Raw genomic sequence first — 27,350 nt, forward strand, 5'->3', positions numbered from 1 at the left:
TACTTACATGAAACTTTCACCGAGAGAGGACTGTGAATTTCTGGTGTCAAAAGGAGCTATTTTTAAGTTTTGTTATTGCTACATAGCTAACGTTAGCATTAACAGCTGTTTACTGACCAGTCTAGGAGAAACGTTCCCAGTTCAGCATCAAACTCCAGCCGTGGAAAGCAACGCCAATGTTAACTCTTGTCTCCATCACTTCTTTTGTTGTACTGACACCGTAGCCTCCTGCCAATCTGCCCTGCAGTCATATTTTAACCTCTTGTCTTGTAAACGCAACAATGGCCAAAGCTCTTGTCAGGAGGCAATCACCACCGCCCACTCCCAGCAAGAAACAACATTCGGCGGCAGAGAAAAATATAGCCCCTTTAAAAATGTCAAATTGTTGCCAAGAAACCTCCTCAGAGAGGCGAGAAACATCATCAACACGGCCTCTACTTTCTGCTGTCCCACGCTAAAGTGAAATCCAGACAGGACACAACTCTCAATTCAGGTCGTCATTTCGTTGCTTCTTATCAGAGATTCATCTGCTGCAAAAGATGACCCCCCCCCCCCCCCTCCTCTGCAGCGAAAGGAAAAAGTACATCCAGGCTGTAGAGCAGGAGCTGCCATGTTCGCTTGTTTTGCATAATGAGATCTGATCACAATATGGACAGAATGCAGGCATGAATATAAATCATAGATGTAAGTGAAGCAGCGTGATTGGATTGTTCATTAGCCACAGAGCACATCCACATATATTGCACAGTGAGATGAAAATCAGGTCTTAAGGTTATGGGGGGTAATCCGGTGTCAGATACAATGATACACCCAAGTTAATTACAGAAACTCAATTAGAAAAAGAATAAGAAAAGAAGAAGAAGAAGAAGAAGAAAAAAAAAAGAATATAAGAGCCTTATATATGACCCAAAAATGCTACAGGTGGTCCTGGTTCAGCTGAGGAGGATTTGGCCTCTGCTCCTGCTTTTTTGAATGTAGTCTACACCAGGAAAGATTTAAACATTGTTTTTATCTGTTGATCATTTTTGGCACCATGCTGGCAGCATTTCGTACACTGTATGATTACGTTGCCTTGTGCTGTGGAAGTGTAAATCTTGTTGCAATTTAATATCAGTACAATCATAGAGGCACTTTAATCAAAGTGCATATTTTACATCCACATTATCATGTCTGTCCATATGTGAGATTTCTGTCCATCTCGCTGGTTTCTTCTTCGTGCAGGAGGAAGCTCTCAGAGAGGATGTTTCATCTCTTCCTGTCAGCGCTTGGTACTGATCCAAATCTGCTTCTTCACTTCAACTCCAATTATCTCCTCCTCTGGTGCACTGTTTACATTTACTCAAGCACTGTACTTATGTACAATTTTCAGGTAATTTGCTTTACTTGAGTACGTCCATTTGATGCTACTTTATATTTTCTTCTTCTTCTGTGTTTTATTTGAAGTGTTGATCCATGAGAAGATATATTTGTGGTTTTAAGAACCAAAAACTATCTCAGTGTAGTTTTACATCTCCTCTCTCGGGCTTCTCTCTGCAGCTCTAGTGACAATAGGTCGGTAAGCCAATCAGAAGAGAGGAGGCTCTGAGCCTCTCTTCTGATTGGCTGACTGTTTTCTGAGTGATCCAATAAAAATATAGCAGAGTTCAGGTAAAAACACTCAGAGAAACCAAATCCTGCGAGGTTTGGATGGTGGGTGCAGGTGGGCGGGGCTTGGTGACTGCTTTGTTGTGACATCATAAAGTTCCAGAAGTCCTGACGGCTGGTTTTAAGGCACAGTTTCTGGTGTGTGTGTGAATACAGGCTGTGTGCATTTCTCTGTGGACTGAGGCTTTGATACTTTCACAGTATTAATATAGAACCGAGACCTGATCTATAATCACACTACACATGGACAGAGACCTTCAGACTATATGGGACCTTTAAAAGGGACATTTTCCCTCTAAACATTTCTGATTGTTTCACAACTGTTGGCTTTTACTTGGAGTTTTTACTCATACTTTTACTGAAGTAAAGGATTTGAAAACTTGCACCACCGCTTTCTGGTATGACTTTCCTCAATAACATTTCTACGTAATGCTAAAATGTAGCTTCGGTGCAAAATAAATGTTCTCTTTACTTCATTCGATTTAACAGCTTGCTTTGTTTTACCATCCTTAATCATCCTGACAGTTCCTCTTTGACAAGTGTGCAACAATCTGGACCACCTGTCACGTTGTTGTTTTGCATCCATTTGTTTGAATCCATATTTATTATCATATTTTCTGCTGTATGTGTTGCTTTTAGAGACTTGCTGCATTTACACTTTGTTGTTAATTGGCCTAATGCTATAATATATTATAACCTCTCTCCGAGGTTGTTTGGCTGGCATCTTGGGTGCATTTACTTGTGGATTTTATGGTATTATGCTCTTTATAAACAGTCTATGTTCTAGCCAAACAAAATCCACTCACTAGGGACATATAATTATGCCAAACGTTAAAGGGATCTGTGAGACTGCGTTGGTGTGTATCCACTTAGCCTGAAAATGTCTATTATGTGTCTCCTGTGGTTGTATAGATATAATTAAATATGTGACTACTTTTGTTTTTAAGATTTTTCGTTCCATTTATAGACAATGCTTGTCCAGTCACAGTCGTACCACTTACAGAAATGATTTTGAAATTTAAGTTTGAGTAAACTCGTGTTGCCAGAAGATAAAACGGCACTGAAATACAGCAATCAAAGTTCGTTAAAGTTTTTCTTCCATGTCTCTTCCTGACAGTGATCTCATTCCTAGACCTGCTTTAAATCTGGACTGTGTCTCTTCATGTCAGAGAAGTGTTTCATGTTTTTGTTCCTGCTGAGTCAGATTTCATTCCACATCCTTTGGGAAACAATGCTTAACTAAGAAACACTTCAAAAGGCTACTAAACTTGGTTGTATTATCTATAAAAGGTTTTGATCAGTGGTGATCTACTTTTTGGTCTGGATCCTTTGGGGGAAAATGTTTGGCTGCAGCAGTAAGTTCTGATGTTCAAGCACCACTTTCAAAATGTTTTTGAAATGATAAGGATGTCCAAAGTCATAAAACAGGCACAAATAATCATCTTAATTACTAAGTGGCATGCTTCTTTCCCTTTATTGTGCTATCTTTCTAATTAGAATAAATATTCAATTTTCAATCTGTTGAGCACAGATTCATTTTTACATGAATTGGGGACTGACGCCTTTGGCAGGACGCAACTGGCCACGGATAAAAGTCAAGGTGGCCTGGAACCAGCATGGTGGCACGTCCGACTTGGGAGGTTTGTTTGGGTTTCTGGCCTCTGATTTTAGAGCAATGTTTGGACTCTGACCTCCAGCCAGACAAAAGCTCTCAATCAAAGTGCCGCACTGCCGACTGCTGCATTATGAATGTACCAGCAGAGTATTCCATTAGGAATGACTCAGCAAAGACATCAACTCGTTTTCAAAGTATCACTCTATGCATAAATGACTAGAGCAAAACAGCCATGAGTGGGGCCTGCTGAAAGCATCGAGGAGCACAGACACACATCAGACGGCACACCAACAAAACAGAAAGCTGAGTGTAGATGTTGAGAATTAGCTGAACAATCTTTAGACTGTCACTCATCGTCATACATGTACATACGTCTCACTGTCAAGATGTTCTTTTTTAATACAATCGTCACCGAGACACATTCCTCTACATTACAGTGTGACTCGCTGGAGCCAAATTTAATAGTAACAGTAGCTGTCACGATATCGAGGCCAAAAGGGGAATTCACGAGAACGATATTATCGCTGTTTATTGAGTGTTTTGTCTCTTTTTTGACAAAGGAATTACAATCAAATACGAGCACAGCTGTACAGAAGCGTAGAGTAAAAGAACAATTACACTTAATGGATAGTGAAAAGGCAACGAGATGAACCGATTAACAAAAGATCCACAAAGCCGAACATCTGCCACCATGATATTTTCACGTGTGTTATTAACACAGTATCAATATTTCATTTTGTAAATATCTCGGTCAATACTGGAATATCCCGACACGCCTAAGTAACAGTGTTTGTATTTAGCCAGCATGTAGTACATACAAACATTTAATGTGCCAGTTAAAACATTTATATTCAGACAGGCTTTTGGTGAATCCCTCCCCTCTTTGCTTATTTTATTGCTTTTATTGTCATATTTTATCTGTGAAAGGTGTTATATAAATAAAATTTACTTATTTAAAATGATTCATTATGTAATATTTCAATAATTACGCTGATCAATTGATTAAGTGTATGGTGGGCATGAGGATTGAAAACAGCACGTTGCAGGTATCAATGAAAAGATGATCAAATGAGTTTCTGATGTCAGTCATAGCACTGTGGCTTATAACACAGTGAGAGGTCCGTCACGTTCCTCTGAGCTGGAGAGAAGAACCACTCAACAACAACAACAACAACAACAACAACAACAACAACAACAACAACAACAACAGGATCTGCTGGGAGGGGACCTGGGGAGACGACTGAAGTTCCCTGCTCACATCGCTCCACCAAGCAGTCTGATGCTGACCCTCTATGGAGGGACATCACTGAGGATGAGGATGCAACCTGGCGCATCTGAGAGATCTATTTTGCAACCAGGCAGGAACTCACAAGTCTGCATAGTTATCAAAGCAGCAGTCAGTTTGTTCTCTGCTTTCAATGGCAAGATAAACTACACGTTTACGTCCTTCTGCTCTCACATATTTAACTGGTCCATGAATTGTTTTGTGATAAAAGTCCAGCCAGGGGCTTTTTGTCAGAGCTGTGTTTGTTGGGAGCCCCACTGTGCCACTGCAGAGGTTTCCATGAAATCAACAAAGAAGCTGCATTTATTTGAAAATGCTAATGTCTGGGCGACGTGGCCTTAGATATGCGACTTGAAACTGTGTAAAATTGCCCATCGGAGCAGAAGGTGTCGGCTTCAAACAGCTTGTTTTGTCCGACAAACACTCCACAACCCAAAAAGTATTCAGCTCAAAGTGACATAAAACTGAGAGGAGCAGCAGATCTGCACATTTGTGAAGCTGAAACCAGCAAATATTTATCGAAAACTAAATTCTATGAACCAGTCTGTTGAATGATTAATCATTCCAGCACTAATTAAATCAGCATTTTCCTTCAACATCTTCGGATCTGCTTTCCAGGCTCCCTCTGCTACGATTCTGTAAAACACTGACTTAAGAAAGCCTCTCCATGGCTCATTCTAATGAGTCTGTAACAATAGACATCTCTTTTTTATTTTTTTCCCAACACTGAAAATCTCAAGTCAAAAACAGAGCTCTGAAAGTATTTCTTTCTTTTTGTAGGTTTTTCAGAGTGAATGCAGGGTTTGATTGTTCTGCACAACTGCTGCATTAATTCAGAGGTCAAAAGGAAAAGCCTCTGCAAGGGAAGATGGATCCAAACTAAAGTCACTCTCTTGAAGCAGAGTGGAAAGTGGGAGCCATATGTTTAGTCCTAATGCAGCAGTCGCAGTGAATGTACACCCAGTTGACATCGCAATCTGGAGCCGCGCACGCCACCGTGTAGTTTAACGGATAATGGGATGTGAAACTGGTCACATTTCACATCTGTGTGAGCGCGCTCCTGCTGACGCTCCCTATACAATGTGTCACAATCCATTACAGTCTCCACCACACAGACATACACACTATTCTCAATGCCATTCCTTTGTGTAGATGCGCACACACACACACACACTTATACATGTAAATTGCTGAATTCACTCACACACACACACACACATACAGAAATGTTCTTTCTTCCACTCTGCTGTGTGCATACAGCCTCTTTCAAACTCAGACACACACCCACAAACCATTTTACTCTCCACCATACCACAAGAGAAACTCGGACACGCACACACACACACACACACACACACACACACACACACACACACACACACACACACACACACACACACACACAATGAATTCCCAGCTTGAATAACAAAGCAATACAACATGCAATATTTCACCCATGGAGACAATCTCTTCCCCTTCTTCCTTATTTAACATGCAGGGCATTAATTGTGCGCATGATAAATTACAGCCATCTCTGCAGCACCCGTGTGACATATACACACGGGTTGTTTATAAGCACAGATGTGGCAACATAATCTCTGGATTCGCGGGGAGAATGTCAAGGGAGCGCTCTCTCTTATTCGCCTTAATGAATCATGCTATAACTTCATTTTCCAGGAGCGACAACACATTTGGCATATGTGCTGAATGAGCGTCAGCGTGTACATCATGTTTGATTATGGTGATGTGGCTCTGGCAGTATATATTTACACATGCGGGATGGAGCTCATGACTTGTTTTCAGGATTTACACGAAAACATGTTTGATATTTAACTATATCTCTTGTGCTCAGCCTCCATTATCCTGGTTTCTCCACACTGTATGTGTCAGAGATTACTTGTCATTTGAACAACGTGGGCGGCAGGGAGATTAATTTTGCTGTATGTTTGTTTTTGTTTTTTTTTCCTTCTACTTGGATGCAGGAAATGGGATAAATGCAGAGGAAGAGGATCATCAGGTGAAGCTTATTTGTGGCACAGGAGGCCAGGAGGAAGCGTATGTGAACCATCTGAAGGCTTGTGTCATCTAAGGAAACTGGCCTCACCAGAAAACAACAGCATTAGTCACATATTTAAATGCTAAATACTAAAACAAACCAATGTTTACATTTTCCTTAAAAAAAAAAAACTCTTCTATTCTTCTCTCCCACAAGTGAGTGTGGAGGGACTAAGACATTGTCATAGAAAAGAGACGATGCTTTCCATCCTCTCTCCTCCTGACATGTTTGTTTCTTTAGACCACCATCTTTCCCTAACTTTAACCAAGAGGCTTTAGTTGCCTAAACTTCACAAAAACATTCATATGTGTCACTTATCTTGTATCTTGTATTTTTGTATTTCAGAAGGCGCTGAAGGATAAAAAAACCTACTTTGCTGTTTAGTAAAGAGGACTTGTTGCACCCCAGCTTACCTGGCGGACCAGATGGCAGCCGAAAGAAGGGGAGAGACAGGAGAGGTATCTGCACATGATTGAACTGGGAGAATGGTGGGTATGAAAGGAGTGACGAGAGAATGAATGGATGTGTAGACAGTGATTTTGAGGGGCGGGCGGTGGGGTGGGGGGGCGGTGGGGGGTGGGGGGGGATGGATAAAGGAAGGGAGAAAAGTGTGACTTTTGAAAGGTGAGACAAATAGGAGAGGCTGGGTTACTCAGTCATAGAGTGTGACAAAATTTGACAGTCGGTTGCTTTTCCCAGAGCTTTGACCCCCCCCCACCACCACCACACACACACACACACTTTCTCGGTGAGATGGCGTTTGCTCACTTTCATGCTTAGATCATGCAACTAAAAACCAGACAGAGACACTGGTGTGTGCGTGTTTTGGGCGGCCCAGAATCCCTCAGGATTACATCCATGTTGGAGTGTGAAGTGCAAAACTCACATGTGCCCGTTATTTTTAGTTTATCTATTTATGTAATAGAAACAATGCAAATTAACAGTTTCAAAACAGGGCATGAAATCAATGTGTCGCACAAAGAGTTTATAGCTACTGGTAAGCTATGTAGTGATGTCATAATCAACAGTTTAGTTACACAACCTTAACCAAGGACACTTTCTCTGTCCTGAACTATTCCACAGTTGCTATGTGCAGATATCGTAGAAAATGAGAATTTTAAAAACGATGACAATGAAAATAATCTGTGTTTTTGCAGGATTGTTCAACATGGACATTCTTGCTGCGCTCATGTCTGTAACCAGCTGTCATGAACTGAGCACCAGGTTTGTACACCTCGTCTATGTTTACCAATAATACAGTCACAGACTTGTCTTTGGTTCAGTAGAGAGTCGCTGTTATCAGATTATTGATTCACTGAACACTCGACTCACTTTATTGACTCACTGGACACTGATGAGTCCATGAGCTGCACAGTTCAAATTGTGGCAAGAATACTTTAGAAATCTTCTCTTGCCTGAAAAGAAAAAAGCCGTGAGGTGCGTAGAGGAGCAGACAGTTAAACGTCTGACGCTGTCACTGTTTGCAGTATAACATATTTATTGCAGCGTTTTGGAACAAAGGCCTTATCTATCCCCAAACTGTTGCAGTCATTTCATTTCACTGCAGGTTAACTGTCAGAGTGACGATGACATATTCTCAACATCTTATCTCCCGCTTCTTAAGTGCATTATAAAAATAAGTGAATAAACTTTATAGAGTGATTAACATACCTCAGCAATAATTTGTTAATTATGTTCAGCTATCCTTCTACTCTAAGAGCGATCATTATATTTTCTGTGATTTTCTTTTTTCCGAGTAGCTGAACCACCCCTGCACTGGAACAGATTTTGCAGCGGGACAACTCAGAAAATGTCTTATTCCCTGGGCAGTGGAGTATATACTGAACTAGGGATTGGTTTGAGACACAGCCAAGGTTTCTGTTGGTGGTGTTTCTCTCTTTGTCTGTTCGGTCATGGTGACTAATGCTGGAAATCTGCACGGTCCCTCCTCTCTCTGTCTGTTCCTGCTGCTCTGAAGCTGAACATGCACCAGTTGATTTTTGTGTGAGAAAGACCAAGGCAGACACAAGATGCTTAAAACTGCAGATGCGGGAACATTTTTATGAAGTGGCTAAAGGTTAAGTCACTGTTGTGTTACAGCAGCCTGCGAGAGAGACTGGAGAAATTTACAGTGTATATAAAAGCGACGTGAATAACTATTTGCAAGTAGATAATGTGCATTGAACATCTTGCAGAATCAGTTACAGCGCAGTGCGAAAAGTAGACTGGATTATACAAAAGAGCAGGACAACATATATAAATAGTGTAGTGGCATACATTCTTAACAGAATTATAAAACACCACGAGCAGCCGCCAGTACAGGGCGAAATCTAAGGGTCTGACATCTTGAAGTGTAAATAGAGAAAAAGAAATTGATATAAATAGAAACTAAGCCAAACAATAGGCTATACAAAAATAAAAACATGAATAAGTGATAAAATGGAAAAATAACTATTTGCACAGAGGACAAACTCAGCTCTTGGTGCCATGTAAATGTTGCACACATCCATGTAACAGGAATATTATCAACCTGATTCAACTTATATGAAGCTCTTAAAATATTAAGGGGACTAATACAACTAGCCAAAATCAAAGACCTGTGTGTGCAATTATAGTATGTACAAGTAGGCTACACAGCCTGTAGCTATAGAAACAGTTGGGTTAATTATTAACGACCTCCCTGTTCAGGAAAAGGCTTTGTTTGTTGTGTTATTTAGGTGCAACTGAAGCGTATTTTCTGTTCTATTGCTCATTATATCATTATTTACTTGGTTATATTTCTTAGTAAAATGTCACTTGTCTGTGTCGACTTCTTGTGGTTGGATGATTCTGAAAAACTTGAGTTTCTTTTTTATGGAAGAGAATCTTTTTTTGTGTCAGATTTTATTTGTAAAGCCTGAGAGACGAGACACAGTTCTTTGTTAGTAATGTCATGTTAAATTCAAGAAACTGAGCTCTTTTCTGACAAATGTTCAGGTGGTTTTGTTACTGCGGTGGTGCTGGAGCACCAAGTACATCCTCTCAACTTTGGGATACTTGTAGCTTTATAACAGTCACTCCGCTGTTGATAAAATGTTTGCTGAGCTTTGATGACACTTCACATTTTGTGATACAGTCACTAGTTACTTCACAAATCATCATTGTTGATATAAAAAGATAAGATTATCTTATATAATATAATATAACATGCATTGTTATAGATGTAAAACATGTAAAAAGGAGCTCCACTTTGACCAGCTATGACATTAAACTGCTGGTTACATTGAAATGCATCAGTAATAACAATCAAATATTACCCTGAAATGAACCGTTATTTTATACATTTACTTAAGTAAACTTTGAATTCAAGGCTTTTACTTATGAAACACATGCACATTGCAGTGTCGCTACTTAACGACTCAAACGTCTGAACATCACCACAGATTTTTGGTGTCTTATAAGTCTGTGTGGGCTGACACACAAACTACTACTACTACCACTATTACTACAACTACTACTACCAGTGATGGAAGAAGTACTAAGATCTTTTACTGAACTAAAAGTAGTAATGTATTTTTTTGCAGAATGGCCCCTTTCAGAGTGTATATTATATATATATTGTATAATTGTGTATATCATTGTGATTGGAGATGTTTTGACGCTCTTCCTGGTCGACATGGAGCTGATTTTGACCCTTTAGTAGATACCTACTGTTTGGTAGCTTTATCTGTAACAACATATCATATTTTATAAACTGATCACAGACTGCATGTTTGCATGTGAAGTCTGAATATTTAACCAGCTGTCAGATAAATGTAGTGGAGTAAAAATGTTCAGTATTTCCCAAGTACTCAAGTAAAAATGTAGTTAAATGCAGTATTTGAGTAACTATTAGGCCTACTGTTATTAATAACATCACCAAAAAAGTAATAATAAAACATTTTCTTTCAACCATTCCCTATTACCGAATTGATTACTCTTCTAATTAGATACTGATTTCCCCTTTAGAGGCAGATCAATAAGGTCTGTAAAATAAGGAGAAAGAGAGAGGAAAAAAAAAAAACCAAACGAATAAAAAGCGATCATTCCTCCCACATGACGATCACCTGGAGGTCAAACAGCAACGCTACAGTGTGGTGATGTAGTGCAGAATAAAACGGTGGATACAGCACCTTTTTATTCACCACTCCATCACTGGAGTACACGTGTGTATGTGTGTATGTGTGTGTGTATATATATATATATATATATGCACACAAGGCTTGTGTGTGTGTGAGAGTGGGGCAGCCATAAAGAAAGCCAACTCTCTCTCTTCCCCTCTCTTTCCTTTTCATCCGCCGTCTTAGTCAAGGACAGTTTCGTTTGGCACGGAGCGAACGAACCGCTCCACATCCCGTCTGTCAGTCTGTCCTCGTTTTTTGGTTGCTTATACTGCCTACTACGGGATATTCGTGATTGGTTCATCCCTCCCTCTCCTCCCTCCCTCCCGCGTGATTGTATGTAAATCCGGTCGGGACTGAGCCAGTAGGTGAGGTTGGGGCTGGTGGCTCCTGCCTCGGTGGCGCACACGAGACCGGAGAGCGGCCGAGGTGAGATCGCTGCGCCGTCGGAGCTGTCCACTCTGCCGTGGTGCTGAACTCCACGTCCCCTTTGCTCTTCTTCTTCCTCCTCTCTGCGGCTCTACTGTACATTGATTATATTTTGGGAAAGGATTAACAACCTCCCTTTTGGCTGTTTTTAGATACAAACTTCTCCCGCGGACATCTCTCTCTCTCTCTGCACATCGGAAATTACACTACACCAGCCGTGGATTTGACCGGAGCTGGAGATTGTCGTTAATAGTAGTTTGTTGAGAAGTGTTGCGTCCTTTTGTTCAGCGCTAATCACGCTTGGATTATCCTCCTGGATGATTTACGTCTGGACACACAGGTAAAAAAAATGTGATTCTCCTATGTGCTTGTGTGTTTTGTTCTTCGTGGACTGATTGTTTCACCCCATCCGAACCAGAGCTCCATCCATGGGAAGTCCCCCTTTCTGTCTGACTCGCTATCAGACACCGAGTTTAACCCTCATCAGCAGCGAGGCGCCTCAACTCTTTTCTAGTAATCCATCAGGTCACTCTCCTTGACTCAGAAAATATCTTCCAATCTACTGCCTTAAGCTTTTACCATTTCTATTTACTCGTCGCCAGGTCCCAGAGGCTCACATCGACTGATATCAGGGTATCTGAAGTTGAGATTATACTTGCTGTTATTCTGCCGGGGCGCTCATACTGAAGCACCAACACTTCCCACTGTGGCACAATCAATGTTTTTGAAACGACTGGAGGCACGCTATGTTGCCCAGAGCTTTTAATTTATCCGCGTAGTACTTAGTGTGTTATTTTTTTCCTTGGCACACTAATCCTTGAGTGACACCGTTAGCAGCGGAGGGATTATACTTTTGTTTTTCATCCTCAGCTTTGCGCCTGACTCATTTGGCAGTATATTACAGGCTCCTGCGCCGGGGATGGCCATTAATTGTGTTGTTTGATGGTTTGCGAATGAAAATTTGGGGTCTTGTTTTTTTTTTAATAGTGCAGCAGATGGTGTTTAAACCAACCTTAAACCAGATTAAGTTCTGCTATCGATAGTACTCTGATGTGCAGGCTGAAATCCTTTGAAGAGGCTTCTGTTGTAGATATAGAGCCACATTAATGTTTGCTAGAGAAAAAATATCATCTATACAGCACAATCAATACAAACTGATACATCTGTATTATAATGAATTAATTTCATTTTTTGCCACTTCACCGCATAATTTGGCAGTTTTACTAGTTAGGCAACTAGTTACAGCTTTAGTTTCTAGTTACTTGACAAATTGAGATCTTGCATGCAAAACATTTGATGGTATTTATCAAAAATATGGTTCACTGTGATAGATAAAACTTAAAATAACTTAAACATATAACAACCTCTACCTTGACAACAAAATGCTATTTCACATTAATGATTGAATAATATAATAGTGTAACAATCTGCAGTCACTACTTTACCTTTCACTTTAAGTAGATTTTGTGAATAATACTTATGTACTTTTACTTAAGAAAATTTTCCAATGCAGTTTCTACTTGTAACAGACTCTTATTAGAGTGTGATATTCTACTTTTACTGATGTAAACGATCTGATGATGTCTTCCATTAATGACTGTAAGTATATCATAGTGTCTTTTACCTTCACTTAAAACAAGCACTTCCGGTCTGACTATTTTTTGAGGGCAAGGTGCCTGGTGACAGCTTCATCATTTCACAGACAAGACAAAGAATGTGTGTATTGATCTACGCTTCAGATCCTTGGCAGTCTGTATATTGTATTTCCTACACAATTTTTGACTCTCTTTGTGTTTCACAGGGCACACAGAAACTAACGATCCCAACACATTTCTAAACTAATTGCAACAGTAATTGAAATTCTTGTCGAGGAAGTGTGAACACTACAGAAACCATGCAGTTTGAACGCTCAGCCATCTGTAGGCCTTTGCAATCCAACTTCAATGCCTTTATTCCCACAATGCATTCAATTTAACTGTGAAAGCTCTTTGAAACCACAAGATAGAATCTATTTCCAGTTGGCGCATCGGATGAATGAGTGGATCTGTTTTTCAAGGCTGCATTCTCTAATTGATTATCCACTTGAATACGAACCGGGGACCAAGTAATGTATCATTAATATAGGATACATATAATATATATTGTGTGGCGTATAGTGGGGATACAAGATAAATGTGCTATAGTTTCAATAAATAACAGACTCGGTTTTAGAGGGACATGGAAAGAGAGATAAGACAATGCTCATTCTCAGACTCTGTAGGCTTTCTTCACTGAAATGATACTGATACTCACAGTTGGGTTCAAAACCACGAGGACACAGACAAAACCAAACAGCAGTATTCAGAATATCCTCACCGGCAAAACATTTTGCTTCACCACACCAACACTACAGAAAGTCTGTCCACTCCTTCTTTTTTCCACCTCGGATCCAATTAAGCCATTTAACAACAGGTAGGAGATGGAGCGAGCTGAGCAGGTAGTGGTGTTAATGGAGCTGCTCTGCTTTTCATTACAATGACTTTCTTCGAGCACCATGGGGAGGCAAAGGCTTTTGAGTCAATATTACTTTTCACTGGAGGAAGAAAAAAAATGGTAAAAAAAACTGACCAAAGCCTTTCAGATTTGAGAAGGAAAGCACTCTGTATGAAGGTGTGGGGAGCCAGTAATGGTAGCTGGTAGTAGGGGGCATATCTGGATGATATGACAATAAAGCTGTATGTTTTGTGAGGAAAATTGCGCCGCTACTGAAAATGGCACCAATTTAGGGTCTTCACAATGATCTCAGGTGCCCTGGCTTCACAGCACGGTCAAAAATCTTTACCATTTACCCTCTAAGATGTCTTTATGGGCTGTTTTACAGAGCAAACTGGTTTTAACAAGCACAGTTTCTCAGCATTACTGTTGTGGTTTTTTGTACAAATGTCAGGTGCATCCACAAATCCTGTGGCCAACTTCTCAATATGTAGTCAGATCCTTGAATTTCTCCCATTCCACCACTGACATCATGATCTCGCACCAGCCTCCTTAGGGCTACTGTGCTATCCTAAGCTTCCAGTGGTTCCTACTGGGACACTGAATAAACATGGGGGATCAGAATGAACTGTAACCCTGGCAGCTCCTTTGGAAAGCAGGGATCAACAAAATTCCTTATGTTTAGGTGCCTTTCGATCATGTATCAACATAATACTACTAAACCAAGTAATGGAACAAGGTGACATACTGTATATAGATGTGGCACTGCCACTAGATGTCACAGTAGACCACCAGCATCTAAGACCAAAACAAATGCACAGCAAGGTGTTACAAAGCCCAGTGAAGGTGGCCACTCAACACACAACAGGAAGCACAACTGAATAAAGTTACCATGTACACAAGAGCCTTCAAAAAACAATCCAACCACAACCATTAGCCCACGCTAGCATTGCCGTGATATGCTCCACAGCAACGCTTGCAGTAAGCCAGCTAAGGACAGCCACATTTGCCAAACACATTCATCACATCAGTAATAGCAAGTTAGCTAACGTTATCATGCCTAACGTAGCCGGATACAAATGAAAATACACATGTAGCATTATGCAGCCATCAAGTTACTGACACATTGAGGAGAAGAAAAGCCCTTTAGCAGCTCGTAGGTCTCTCCATCTCGGTAATGCTAGAACTGTATTGTTTCCACGGTTGGACTGGGAAAGAAATTCAGCCCTGGATTTATTCGCAGAGACCGCCGTTGCAGGAATGGCACTGATGGAGCCGATAAAGACACTGATGGAGCCGGTAGAAACTTTTAAGAAACTTTACGGATGTTTTTACAGGTAACCGGTCGACCAGGATTTGAACCAGTAGTCCCCATGAACTGTCCGCCTGTGCCCTGGTCCGATCTCTTTCTTTGTCTGAGGACTTTTTAGACGGAAACGTTTCTTTAGTGGAGGAAATTCTTAAAGGTCACTTTCAGCTGAACGCTGATTACTGCACTGTGCCATCTCATGACTGGGCACCTGTGTCTTTTCTAACCGTAGGAGGGGCTAATGGTTTAACAGGAGATTTAAACATCCTGTCACATTTGAGTTCCTCATCGTATCTTTTTCAAAGCTACTTTTGATATCTAAAGGTTCAGTTCACTCAAATGATATGGGTACTTACTTAATTGGTATCCTGTCATGCAGGTGGGTTTTGCTCTTGACAACCAGTGATATTTATTAAGAGATCTCACACACCATCACAAGAAGACGGATACCATTCTCATGTCTGTACATTAAGATCTGGAAGGCGATTATCTTAGCTTAGCATAAAGACTGGAAAGCAGGGGGAAACAGCTAGCCTTGTGCTGTTCAAATTTAAAAATATTGACATGTTTTTGCTCATTTGCTTATTCCATATGGAGACAAAATCTAAAAAATATAATTTGGTATATGATGTAATGAACAATTTGTCCATCCACCAAGCACCTCTGTGCAGCATTTCCACTGTTCGCCTGGCAACCTCACAGTGATGACAAGACCTCACCCCAGCTGTTTGCAAAGAAACTGTTTCAACAGGTTCTTTTTTTTTTTTTTTTAAATAAACATTAAGGCCTACGTATAGAAACTCCAAGCATAGACAAAGGAGTGTATCAATCTTTGCGTAACTCTTGTCAAAGTGAATAAGCATAATTCCCAAAATATCCAACTATTTGAATTTTGTCTGAGTTATAAGAAACCACCTGTTCTGACCCTGAGTTAGAAGATTTGCATATACTCTTTCTAAGCGATGCCTGGTTTCACATTCACAGTTAGAGTACATACGTTCGCACCTGGGAGGTTGCCCATTACAACCAGAGTGACTCCTCTAGAGCAATTTAGTGTGTGAAGCACTTCTATAAACGGGCCCAGCTGTACTATTTGTATGGTATTTACCTCTTGAATCCTCTCCATTTAATTGACCAGCAACCCTTGGTATGGATGGTGACTCTGACTCATATTTAACATTTGAGCTTTGTAACACAATTTGAATAATAAGAATCAGTTGAATGAATAGAGTGAAAACAACAATTCTCAACGGTGAGAATCTCATTTTGTTTTTATGTACATTTTGATATACCAATTGTTAGGGTACCATGTTTCATCTCTCAATAGCTCAGCCCCAGCTCTGCTCGACAATAACACTTCCCCTATTGCATCTCCATTCTTTGCACTTTGAGCTAAGCTTTAAACCGCTGCCAACTCCCATCTGTGTTTCTGTGTCCGTCTTTGTTGTTCCCCTCTTCAATACGCAGAATCGTTATTGTGCAGTAGACCCACACACATTGAAATATGTCATCCTTCTGCCATGTGTAGGAGACACTACCTCCTGACATTCTTATATATCCTGGCAAACAGGAGGGTTGTTTGATGATGTTTCCTTCCATTGTGCACGCTGCATTCATCTTTTACAGGACCTCACTGCTGCTTTAAAGCATGTAGCAGTTACAGATGAGAACAGTTATAATGTAATTTAGATTATTAGCACATGGTTAACTTGCTGTAATGATGTATTAGAATGTCGGCTCTGTGTGCAGTGAAGTCAAGCTGGTAGCATTTCCACTGGATCACATTTCTTTTTCCTTTGCTTTGAGGATCAATCTAAGGCAACAGTATGAGGCTCTGTCTCCTGACTTTTCAAACAGCTCTAGATTTCTGAAGCATGACCTCTTCCACTCCCACATCTTGATTGAACTCCAAGTGGATTGTTAAATTGTTATTGTCATAACCCATTTCATACGGTACAGCAGAACAAGGCTTTCGTGGGTTCTTTAAAGCCAAGGCAGGGTGAAATATTGAGACGGCTCTCTTTCTGTCTGAGTGCTCTTTGGCAGATGGTCAGACCATAATAGAAGTTGCACAAACCTAAAGGGTGAGGGTCAACAGGCTCTAGGTTTCTGTGCTAATCCTGTCAGTGTACTGCAAGCACAGTGATGGCACATGTGGCTCGAGGCATTGTAAAATATGTTTGCATGGGTGGGGGTTTTGGTGGCGCTGGCCAAGACTAGATAGGAGACGTAACAGTCTGTCTCTGAGATAATAACTCTGTTGTTTGCCGTTTGTTGGAAGCGTATGACACTTGGGGAGGCGGGTGTTGGGGTGGTCTGGCCATGCGTTGCATTTTAATGGCATCACAGGTCGCAGTTCACTGTTCACTGCCACTGCGGCCAAGTGTGACGCCATTCTTCCGGGCACAGTGCAGTCGATCAGATCAGTCTGATTATGTAATGATTGTTAACAATTGTGAGAGCCGTGTACCTCTGCCAGGCCTTTCCTGCAGAGTTGTAGCGACAGCCTGGGACTTCATGACATTTGAAATGGTCTATAAATTAAACGCCTATAAAAGAAAAGTCAAGGTCTTTCCTGCTACTGCCTCGTATGTGAGACTCCTGCGATCATAAACGATTGTAATGTGGACCATATAATGTCCAAGTCCCAGTTGTCAAACCTTTGTCACACAGAACTTATTGGGGCACTCTGGTCGCTGCACAAAAAGGTCCTCAAACCTCTGCTGTGCAGGATGACTGTTGGAAATATTTTGTAATCTGGAGCTCACTCATGCTCTCAGTTGTTAATAATTGTGGCTTTTGGATGAATCCAAGGGTACAATTGGAGCTCATAGTACACAGTAGGCTGTTTATAATTCTCAGATGTCGTGCCAAGCTAGACAGAAATCCTGTGCATGACAAAAGATATATTAGAATCACTTCATTTTCTCACTGGGTGGTTATTCAGAGTTGTGATGAATAATGTGCACACCCCCTGAGGATGAATTTGATCAAATTTTCATATAGTACAAACTGGCAGCTGAGGACTGGTCACAGTGTGCTATCTGGCTTTTCGTAGATGACTGCCTGGGTGGATCAAAGACATATGATATACTCCTAGGAAACATAGAGGTTCGTTACAAGTGCTAGCAGTGCTAGTCTTTAAGCCTAGAATCCCACAATTTCCCTACAAGTCCTATTGTAGGTGAAGTTACTTTAATATGCTTTAATTTTTAAAATACATATAAAGATACTGTATATACAAAATAATAATTATTGATATAAAAAACCACAAAAACACACAAACTAACAATCTTATCAACAAAACAATCTGGGTCTTTCAATCACAGAGAACAATCTTCAGATAAAGTTGTCGGGGAATTGTACATGTTTCAATTTTTATTAGCACTTTATAGGAATAATTTGACATTTTGGCTCAATACACTAATTCACCTTCTTGCCGAGACTTAAATACGGTGCAGTAAAAATGAAGCTATAACAAGCTGACGGTAGCTTAACTTATCACAAAGACGGGAAACGGGTAACCTGGCTCTTGTAGGTGGATTTTGTTGCCTTAAGCCCCAATCGGATGGGATTTATTTCTCTAGGGAAGGTGGGGTGCTTTTAACATTACCTGCTCTGGTCAGTGATTTTAATCCAGTGCAGATGTGAGTAATGTTTCACCTCCTCCCAGGTAATATTTACTGATGAAATGACATATCGTCTTTCTGCAAACTCACGGGCCCACCTGTAAATTAAATCCTGTCCTTCTATTTTAAAGTGGATATTTTTTTCCCCCTGCATTTTAGGTTTGTGTCAAATTTTGCTTTTGGGTGAAAATGGAGAAAGAAAGAGGAAGAAAAATATTTTTACCAATCTCATAAACAGAAACATGTTAACAGCAACATAGGCCTGGGAACCAATATGACGGCAGAGAAAATTAAAGCCATCAGGACCGTTGGACCCTGTAATAGCTGATCAAATGAGCTGTTGTAATGTCAGTTACGGGAAGGTACGTACCACTTTTAAAACCCAGGTTTTAGAATATACGTATTTAGCTTTTGGCAAATTAACACCATTAGAAGTACACCAGATTAGCTAATAGCAGTTCCTGTTTGTAATGCACTCATGTGTATTACTCATGGATATTATGTGGATTATTTTGATCATGAAATAAACTTCTGAAGCATATCTCTTTATGGTTTATATGCATTTATTGGCTTTTTCTTTTGGTTAATACTTCTGAATGTCCATGTTTATTACAGGCCACAATTTCACAAAGTTTAAAATCCCACCTGGAGTTAAATTACCAGGGACCACAGGGACTATTTTAACCTCCTCTCCCCCCAGTGTTAATCCTATCGGAATGGGATTAACACTATGGCTTGGACAGAGCCAAGCTAGCTGTTTCCCCCTGTTTCCAGTCTTTGTGCTAAGCTAACATAACCAGCTGCTGGCTGTAGTCTCATATTTACCATAGAAACAAAGGAGTGGTATTGATCTTCTCAGTTGATTCTCCGCAAGAAAGCAAATATAGTGTGTTTTCCAAAATTTCAAAACACAAAAAGGAAACTAGTAGCCTAATCAGTTAGTTTGGTCAAAACTATTTAATGTCCAGAACATTATTGTGTGTAGCACATGAACTCATTAAAGACACATTTCTCTACATTTTCATCATGTTTGTGTCTTAAACAAGACAGAAAAATGAAGTTGGACAAGACAACTGTGAAGTTCAGAGTAATGTCTGAGTCCCTGCAGGATTCCTCAGCCTGTCTCAGTGATCACTGAAAGCCCATAGTCCATAACATAAAACATCCATAGTCCTGCTGAGAACAAAGCAGGCTGCTAACTGAGAAACACATCAGAGGCTCATTAACGTTCCAGTGTTTGACCAGCTGAACTCTAGTTACCCTAATGACTTTCTTAATGTTTTCCCTGCTCAAAATCCCCCCGCCTCCTCTCGGTGCATGCACCAGTCTCACACAGTTGACATCTTCATGATCCCAACAGAAGTCCTTTCGTATCCCACATACAGTGTAAGAGTCAAGCAGCAATGAAGTGAGATGCTGGTGTTCTCAGGAAGGGAAATACCTTCTTTGTTTTGCCTCTGGTATTGTTGTTGAATTCCAGTGAAGCAACGACTTTCTGAATGCGAGGATCATTGAAATTCCACATTCGGTTTCAAAAGTTTCTCTGCCTAGATTTGGACTGCCTGCCAGGATTTATAGCAGATTAACTTTGAAAGTGATTTAGCTCTCGGGTTCTGCAGTTGCTACCAGGGCAGAAAAATAACTTCTTCTCATCCACTTTGCCGTCCTTACTGGCTCACATATTCCCACATTCACTAAACATTTCACATACGTAAAATGGGATCTGTTTGTGTGACTCTAATAGTGGCAGCGGAGTATATCAAAACTTAATTACGGGTCTGGGTGTAAAAAGAGATGAGTGACAGTTACGTAGGCATAAATATAGAGACCCTGAACTATACATGCGTTGTCTAATCACACACACATGCACACACACACACACACACACGACACAATAAACATACTCCCAAGTGTTTGTGACGTTTCTCCTTCAGTGGTAAAATGTAACTGGCGCTAGGGATTTAGTGAGAAGGCACAATGCGCCAGCATAAGTTCAAAGCTCAGTGTAATCACATTTTATGCATTTGGATAGACATCTGAATGAAACCGATAACAGCCTCATAAAAAGGATGGGGGATAATGAATTATGTCATCACAACATGTAGCCAACAATTTTACACAAGGGCCTATCTCCGTCTTTATCTGTTATCTGGTGGCACGGCTGCCCCGCCGTTATCCGCTTGGCATTTGGAGCCGTGCGTCCCGTCTAATGAGTCTGGGATATTGGAGCAGCGGTGTCCTAAAGGGTTCAGAGAGAGGGTTGTCGACGACAAGCTGTTCTTTGAAGTCCAGAGAAAGTGAGGGTTCACAAATCCTAAGAAATCTGCACTAATTATTTAGCGAGCCAGTGAACTCAGAAGCTTGTAACTGTAGGGACCTGTGATTGATAAAGGGGTTTTGAAAAGATGAGACAAGTTTCTCTGAAATTCATTTGCGCTGGTATTCGATACAGTTAAAAGGACCCTGCCAGCAGAGCGTTCACAAACGATGTCGCTGATGGTGCAGTAAGGAGTCGAGTCCTCACTGGCTTCCCACCAGCAAACTCTAACCCAGTTGTTGAGAGTCAAATTTTATCCTTGACTTTGTAAAGATCATTTGACAAAACACCTTCATGTCAAGGTCCATCTCGGAGCTCTTCCTGAGATTTTGATCATATTGCACGATCTTCATCAGTCCCTTTTTTTTCCCTGATTGCTTTAAGGACATTAAGTTCATTCTTGACCTTGGAAGCAGCAACTTGCAGTCTCATCTAAAAGTCCATTTAGTAGCTCTTCTGGATATTTCAATTGTCTATTTTAATTGCGAATTGTTTGTTCAGTTGCCAGTTGGTACCAGGCCAGGTCAGAAGCACGGCTGCCATTGTGATGAGTTCCCCCTGTGCCACCCTTGGTCCCCGGTTCACAACTGATCCGAAAATTAAAGCAGCACGGCAAACAATAAGCAAACATTGTTCGCAAATTTGATAATTTGTCTAGTAAGTCTCTGGTGTCAGATCCTAGCTTTTGTAACTTTTACTCATGCAGGCAGGCTTCACTGAGCATGAAAGGAATGCAACCTCAACAGTGGATAATGTGTCAGATTTACAGACAAACAAGTTTGTTTTGTTTTTTTTAAAAAGTTGAAATTATTTTTTTTCCAGTGACATGGTAAGACATTCAGCAGCAGCGAAAAGTCTGGGGTACATGCTGCAACTTGCCATTGAATAATGATTCATTTACCAAAACAATATTTAAAAAAGAACCAAAGAAATAATATGTACAAGAAAGTAACATTTAACTCATATCCATAATTAATACAGGGAAAATATATGCCTGATACTATTAGCAAATCTATACACCCTGTGTCTAACATAGGAGAAATGACAAATCTTATTTCCCAACCAAATGGCAATATCTTTGGAAAATTTCAGGAGTGACGCTTCCTCAACAACTGGCCTTGCAATGTGCTCTTTTAACTCCCAGTTATTGGTTTGGCACTGCTCAATGTAGACTGAATAGTGGACTGATATTGTAGTGGACTGTGTGTAACAATGAACGTGGACGTCAGCGGATCATTCCCTGGACAGTTAAAGATGAACATCTGTAAGAAGATTGTCTGCCGGACCCAAGAGGAAAGAATCGAGACGGTGGTCTGCGGTGAACATATATTATCTATCAGACACAAAAGTTGTAGGAGAAGTTTAGAAAAACTATGTTTTCAGCTGGGCAAAGTCAAAAAGAGAGAGATGACCCTAACAGCAATAGTTTTTAAGGTTAAGTACTTCGGATTTAAATATGCTACTGTGGTGTGAAATATACATCTTAATGTACTGTAAAAAAAAAAATCATAACCTCTGGGTAATAGAAGGTAAAATGACAAAGTATGAAAATATGGACCTGTTATATAGTTCACGTAGGTGCTGTTAATTATTTGGTGCAGTGAGGTGACCCATGTCACTTCAAGGACTCCCACTACTTCATCCTGCCTGTTACCCTTCCTCGCCATCGTGTTTTTTATCCCCCAACAGCACAGCACATGGTGCAAGGCGCCACATCATCATCTCAGTGACTGTCTGTCATATTTAATACTCAAATTGCAGGTCACTGGATCACCTCACCTGCTTTTAGAGCATCTTAATGCATAAATCTGCATATTTATAAAGAACATTTTATTTTCTTCAAATTAGTTTCTTAACAACGCCGCACAGAGTTGATATTAACACCTGCATGTTATATGAAGCCAATCACATTGACATAAAATATATACAAATTAGTGCATTAATTAGCTTAATGAATTAATCCATTAGCATAACTGGTCATATTTAATATATCATGGTGATTATGGAAGGACATTAGGCAGCTCAAGTGCCTCTTATTTGGACGTGATCCAGAATATCTGAGAGATGATTAAGGACGTGCCAGGTTTGGGCCTCAGCTTTTTCAAGGCCTGCTCAGATTTGCCTCAACTATTTGGACTCAATTTAAGCTTCACAAAGAAATCCTTCCTTTCTAAAAATTGCTCCTGAGATGAGAAGAAATAAATAAAGCACAGCCACACTTTTTATTTTTTTAAGTGCCCTTTTCGCACGTTTCTCATACCATAACTGCTATTCCTCATTATCTTGCTGTGAATAGCACAAACCAGGATACAGTTAATGAAGTGTTAACACTTTCACCTATCTGAACAGTGGACTGTTATTACAGAGCAAAACTCTCGTTTGTGCAAGCAGCTTAGAAAGACCTATAGTTATGTTTCATTGTCAGGCGACCTCTAGCTGCCGTAGTAACTATGATGGGAGCACAGTCGGAAGTCGAGTCATGTAGTGTACTGAGCGACCAAGTCCGCGTCAGGAGGAGGTTAGCGTGAATGGCTGAGTCCACTGACACAGGAGACCGGTATTTGTTTCTCAAATCAGTTGTCATTGTTGTTTCTTTTAACCACGACTGTTCCACAAGCGTAACCACGTATTTATTATCTTAACCATGATGACGATGGTCCTCTAACCTTAAGGAAGTACTTAACACCCAAACCAATGTGTTTTCCTAAACCTAACCAAACTGTTCAATAACCCTAATCGGTAGTTATTATTGCAACCATGATGATGGGGGTCCGGTACGCCTGCCACCACAGAGGCGCTGTGTCAGGAGACGCTCCCATGAGTCGTACTAGAAGGTGGGAACAAACCTACATGATCGCTGAGGTTGGAGGATTTGTAGTACAACGGTGAGCTCGAGTTAGTTAATGTGTCATGGAAACACTGATGTCTTTCTTTCTGAATGTAAAAGTACTCACTGACCCGTATACGTTCCACTGTTTAAGACACGGTCACTCAAAATCTTTACGTATAAGCAGAGACTTGTAATTGTTGGCGACTGCGGCATTACCTAAAGTTCACAGATGAGCTGGTCCGTGTAAAAACATGAGTTAAATATGTTGAATGCAACTGTATCTTCTTCTCAAATATGGAGATCACAGGAAAATCAGAGGCTGCACACAAAGCAGAATCCATGTTAGCTGTCAGCAGATACAGCTGCCTGCACAGCTGGGCGTCTGCAGAGGAAGTGCTCTCGTAGCAAAAAGATGCTGTACATCCTCTCACCAAAACATCTGTCACCATGTCATTTTAGATGAATTGCCGGTGATTACACAATGATGGTTTTGTCAGGAGGTGGCTTCAAACCACCTAATTCTGGGTACATGGCAAGACTGTTCAAGTTGCCGCATTCTTCCGAGAGAAGAAGCGCTGATGAGATGTGTTGTAATATAAGTTAGAATCTGATATTTAGATGATAACGTGTTCAGCAAGGCTTTTTAACCAAATAGTCCCAGGAGCTAAGGAGCACCAGAAAATAAGGGACTAATTCAGTGACTAAAAGTTCTTGTAGCACAACTGTGTTTTGCATTTCAATAATGGTGATTATGAAATTAGATGAGCAGCGGTAGAGAGGGAATTTGAACTGCACAGGAAAGGTTGGCGGATGTCTAAACGAATGCTGTATTTGACCAGTCAGTGACCTCTAGTGCTACAAACCCGACGTGTTTGTTCGTGAACCATGAGAAAGTACAACCTCGGGAGCGTGAGGACATTTCTGGGGCAGGATCTACAACCCTAACCATTTTTCTGGGTTCACGGAAAGGTTCCTGCGGAAAAGGGGAAAATGTTTTACTCTTTATTGCTCAATGATATCACAGATTTGCAAGTCAAAGAATATCCCAATCATGACAGCTTTCACATTTGAGGTTCTAATCACCTGGTTTATAGTTTTGGAAGAATCCTCTGTCACATAGGAAATAATGTGTTTTATGTTTCCAGCTGCTGCAACAGCTTGGAACAAACAGAAGGACTGGGCAGTTATCACAAGCAGCGACAGTCACCTGAACAGATGAAACGGTACAAATTACAGGAACTCAAACCACATCACCACGTCAAAGGAGAAACTTTCAACAGTGTTGGCCAGAGAATTTAATAGACAAGTGTTCTCTGGCCGTGTTGTATTAAAACTCTACAACAGTGATTATGTAGCTCCCAAGTTGTTGCCAAAAAACAAAGGAGGCAGACCAGCACTGTATTTATGCTTTATACTGCACAGCGATAAAACACTGTTATAAAATAAAAAACTGGAAAGTAGCAAAACAGTATCCATCATACAAATCTATTGTTCTGCATCAAAGTTCATTCTTTAGTCCTTTGGCAAAACAGTTCTAACTCAACTTCAACTTTTTTTTCTGGACCTTTTAACCTTATCCACCATTCCTCATCCATATAGCACTCTCAGGACTAACCAAAGTCATACTCTCAAACTGCTATGGAGGAAACCATAATAGTAACGGTGGACAGATCCATGCCCATGACAACAGAGTAAACTTCATATCTACTGATTAAGACCATGTAAAACAGGTGAAAGCTCTGGGAAAAGTGGCTGAGTGGGATCGTTTTTGTCAAGAATCAGTTTTTAGTATATTGAACCTTGAACCATCCAGTTCTTGGGAAATGTGTATTTAAAGACAAAGTAATGTAATAAGTGAGTTTTATGAAACATGTTAATAACAATGACATGATTTAACAATAATGTAATAAATAAAAAAGACCACCTCAAACATGTGACTGCCTGTATTATAATTAAATAGTAAAAATTGGCCATGAGTGATGCGATGAAATAATAGTGTCATCTTATTGTCTCAGTATGAACAGAGTGAATCTTGTGCTGGAAATAAAAGGAAATAAAGGAATGCGATTAATTTTGGAAAGATCCTTAACAGGTTGGTAGTTGTTCTGGAAATTCACTAAAAACAATCTTACATTTATCTTAAATTGCACCTTTAATGAATTACCAGTGCAGGCTTCTTATCAGTGTCGAAATTAACAGCTTTGATTTGCACAGCCTGGAAGGGAATTGGAGAGTTTGGCGTCATTGCTACGAGTGAGCAGACGAATGTTTTATGGCTTCATTCTTAAAAGGTGAATAATAATAAAAAAAAAAAAAAATCAAATCCTGTAAAAGCTTTACGACCGACACACAATTCAATTTTAATTTTCGGTTTATGGCCTATATATTGCTCAATTTATAGCATAATGTTATGAGGTCTGTGTTTGGGGATATGAGATTTGTGAAATAAGAAAGGTCATTATACAAATACAAAACTCTAACTTCTCCCTGTTACGTATAGGTTAAATATCAGATTATCGTTTTTCCTTACTCCCTTGCTCATGCTGTTCATCAGTTTCTAGTTTCACCGTAGATTTTTGGGGTTGAGTACTTCGAGAGAAGTCAATACTCCTGCAACGCTTGTGGTATACAGAGCAGCTTTATTGTTAGACCAACACTTTTTGGCTTGTGGCCTTCATCAGGGTTGAGTACTTGTGTCCGGGGGGGGGAATCTCAGCAGTACTTTGTGAAGGAGGGGAGATGGTTGCCCCTTCAAACACCCCGTTTCTCTGAGCCAGTTGGAGAATATAAGTTTACAACCTTATATTCACCCGCCAACTCCTCTAACCTCCAGGCAAGAGCTGCCCCTTTTGATGAACCCACTTCGCCATTTATTAACTGACTCGCTGACTGCCAGTCTTGCAGAAAGAAATGTAGTATGGTCTGTTTGATTTGTTAGAGTTTTTTTACTCCTCTAGAAGTACCAGAAAACTGTAGTAAAATGCTTTCTTCTCACCCTATGCAAAACATTCTCAGCATGTCCTCTTCAAACCTCAAGCATTTCATTTTTATGCACATCATAAACGTGTAGCCTACAGAGGCAGCTGATGTTTCCTTTATGCACCAAAATAATAACAAAGCAGTCGTAGGATGTAAGGAATTCTTGAAAACGATTCATGCAGACACCATGCAAGGGCATAACATGAATACTATATGAGATACTCATTTAGGCATGTATGACATTCAAAGTCATCCCTCTGTTTCTTTGTTGTAAGGAACTGCTCCATCTGAGAGATTGGCACAGCATTTTCAGCATTTGTAAGGGAAGAACAGGGACCAAACGGAAGCACTACCCCAGGGGGAAGAGTGTCGCCTGTGGTTTTGGACGTGCTTTGAACTTGAAGGAGTCCTTTATCAGTATACAGTGCTGCCGGGGATGTATGAGTATGAGAAGTGCCATGATAACTCTGCCAAATAAGACATGCTGTGGCAGGGTGGTTGGGCAGCAAACACACAGCAGATGCTCCAGTGTTCTCCAGATATCTCAGAGACAAACTGTAGTACTTCAACCAAATTGATCTCTACATAGAAAATACCACTGAGTGTGCTTTAAGAGAGCTGCCCACAGGGGGTCAGGAATGTGTCA

The 27,350-nt window shown here is 40.4% G+C and overlaps 1 protein-coding gene across 4 annotated transcripts in view; it reads left to right on the top strand.

Annotated features, from left to right (window-relative positions):
* Positions 1-11,159: 11,159 nt before the first annotated feature.
* fstl5 (follistatin like 5) overlaps positions 11,160-27,350 on the top strand; it is a 168,697-nt gene continuing 152,506 nt past the window's right edge. For all 4 annotated transcript variants that reach the window (XM_022760203.1, XM_022760205.1, XM_022760204.1 and 1 more), the window contains exon 1: positions 11,160-11,508. In XM_022760203.1, coding sequence (XP_022615924.1) covers positions 11,486-11,508 — 23 coding nt within the window. In that variant the 5' untranslated portion in view covers positions 11,160-11,485. The remainder of the gene's footprint in view (positions 11,509-27,350) is intronic.

The sequence above is a fragment of the Seriola dumerili genome, unplaced genomic scaffold (genome assembly GCF_002260705.1).
Source record: "Seriola dumerili isolate Sdu_G_001 unplaced genomic scaffold, Sdu_1.0 BDQW01000331.1, whole genome shotgun sequence".
NCBI classification, from domain to species: Eukaryota; Metazoa; Chordata; class Actinopteri; order Carangiformes; family Carangidae; genus Seriola; species Seriola dumerili.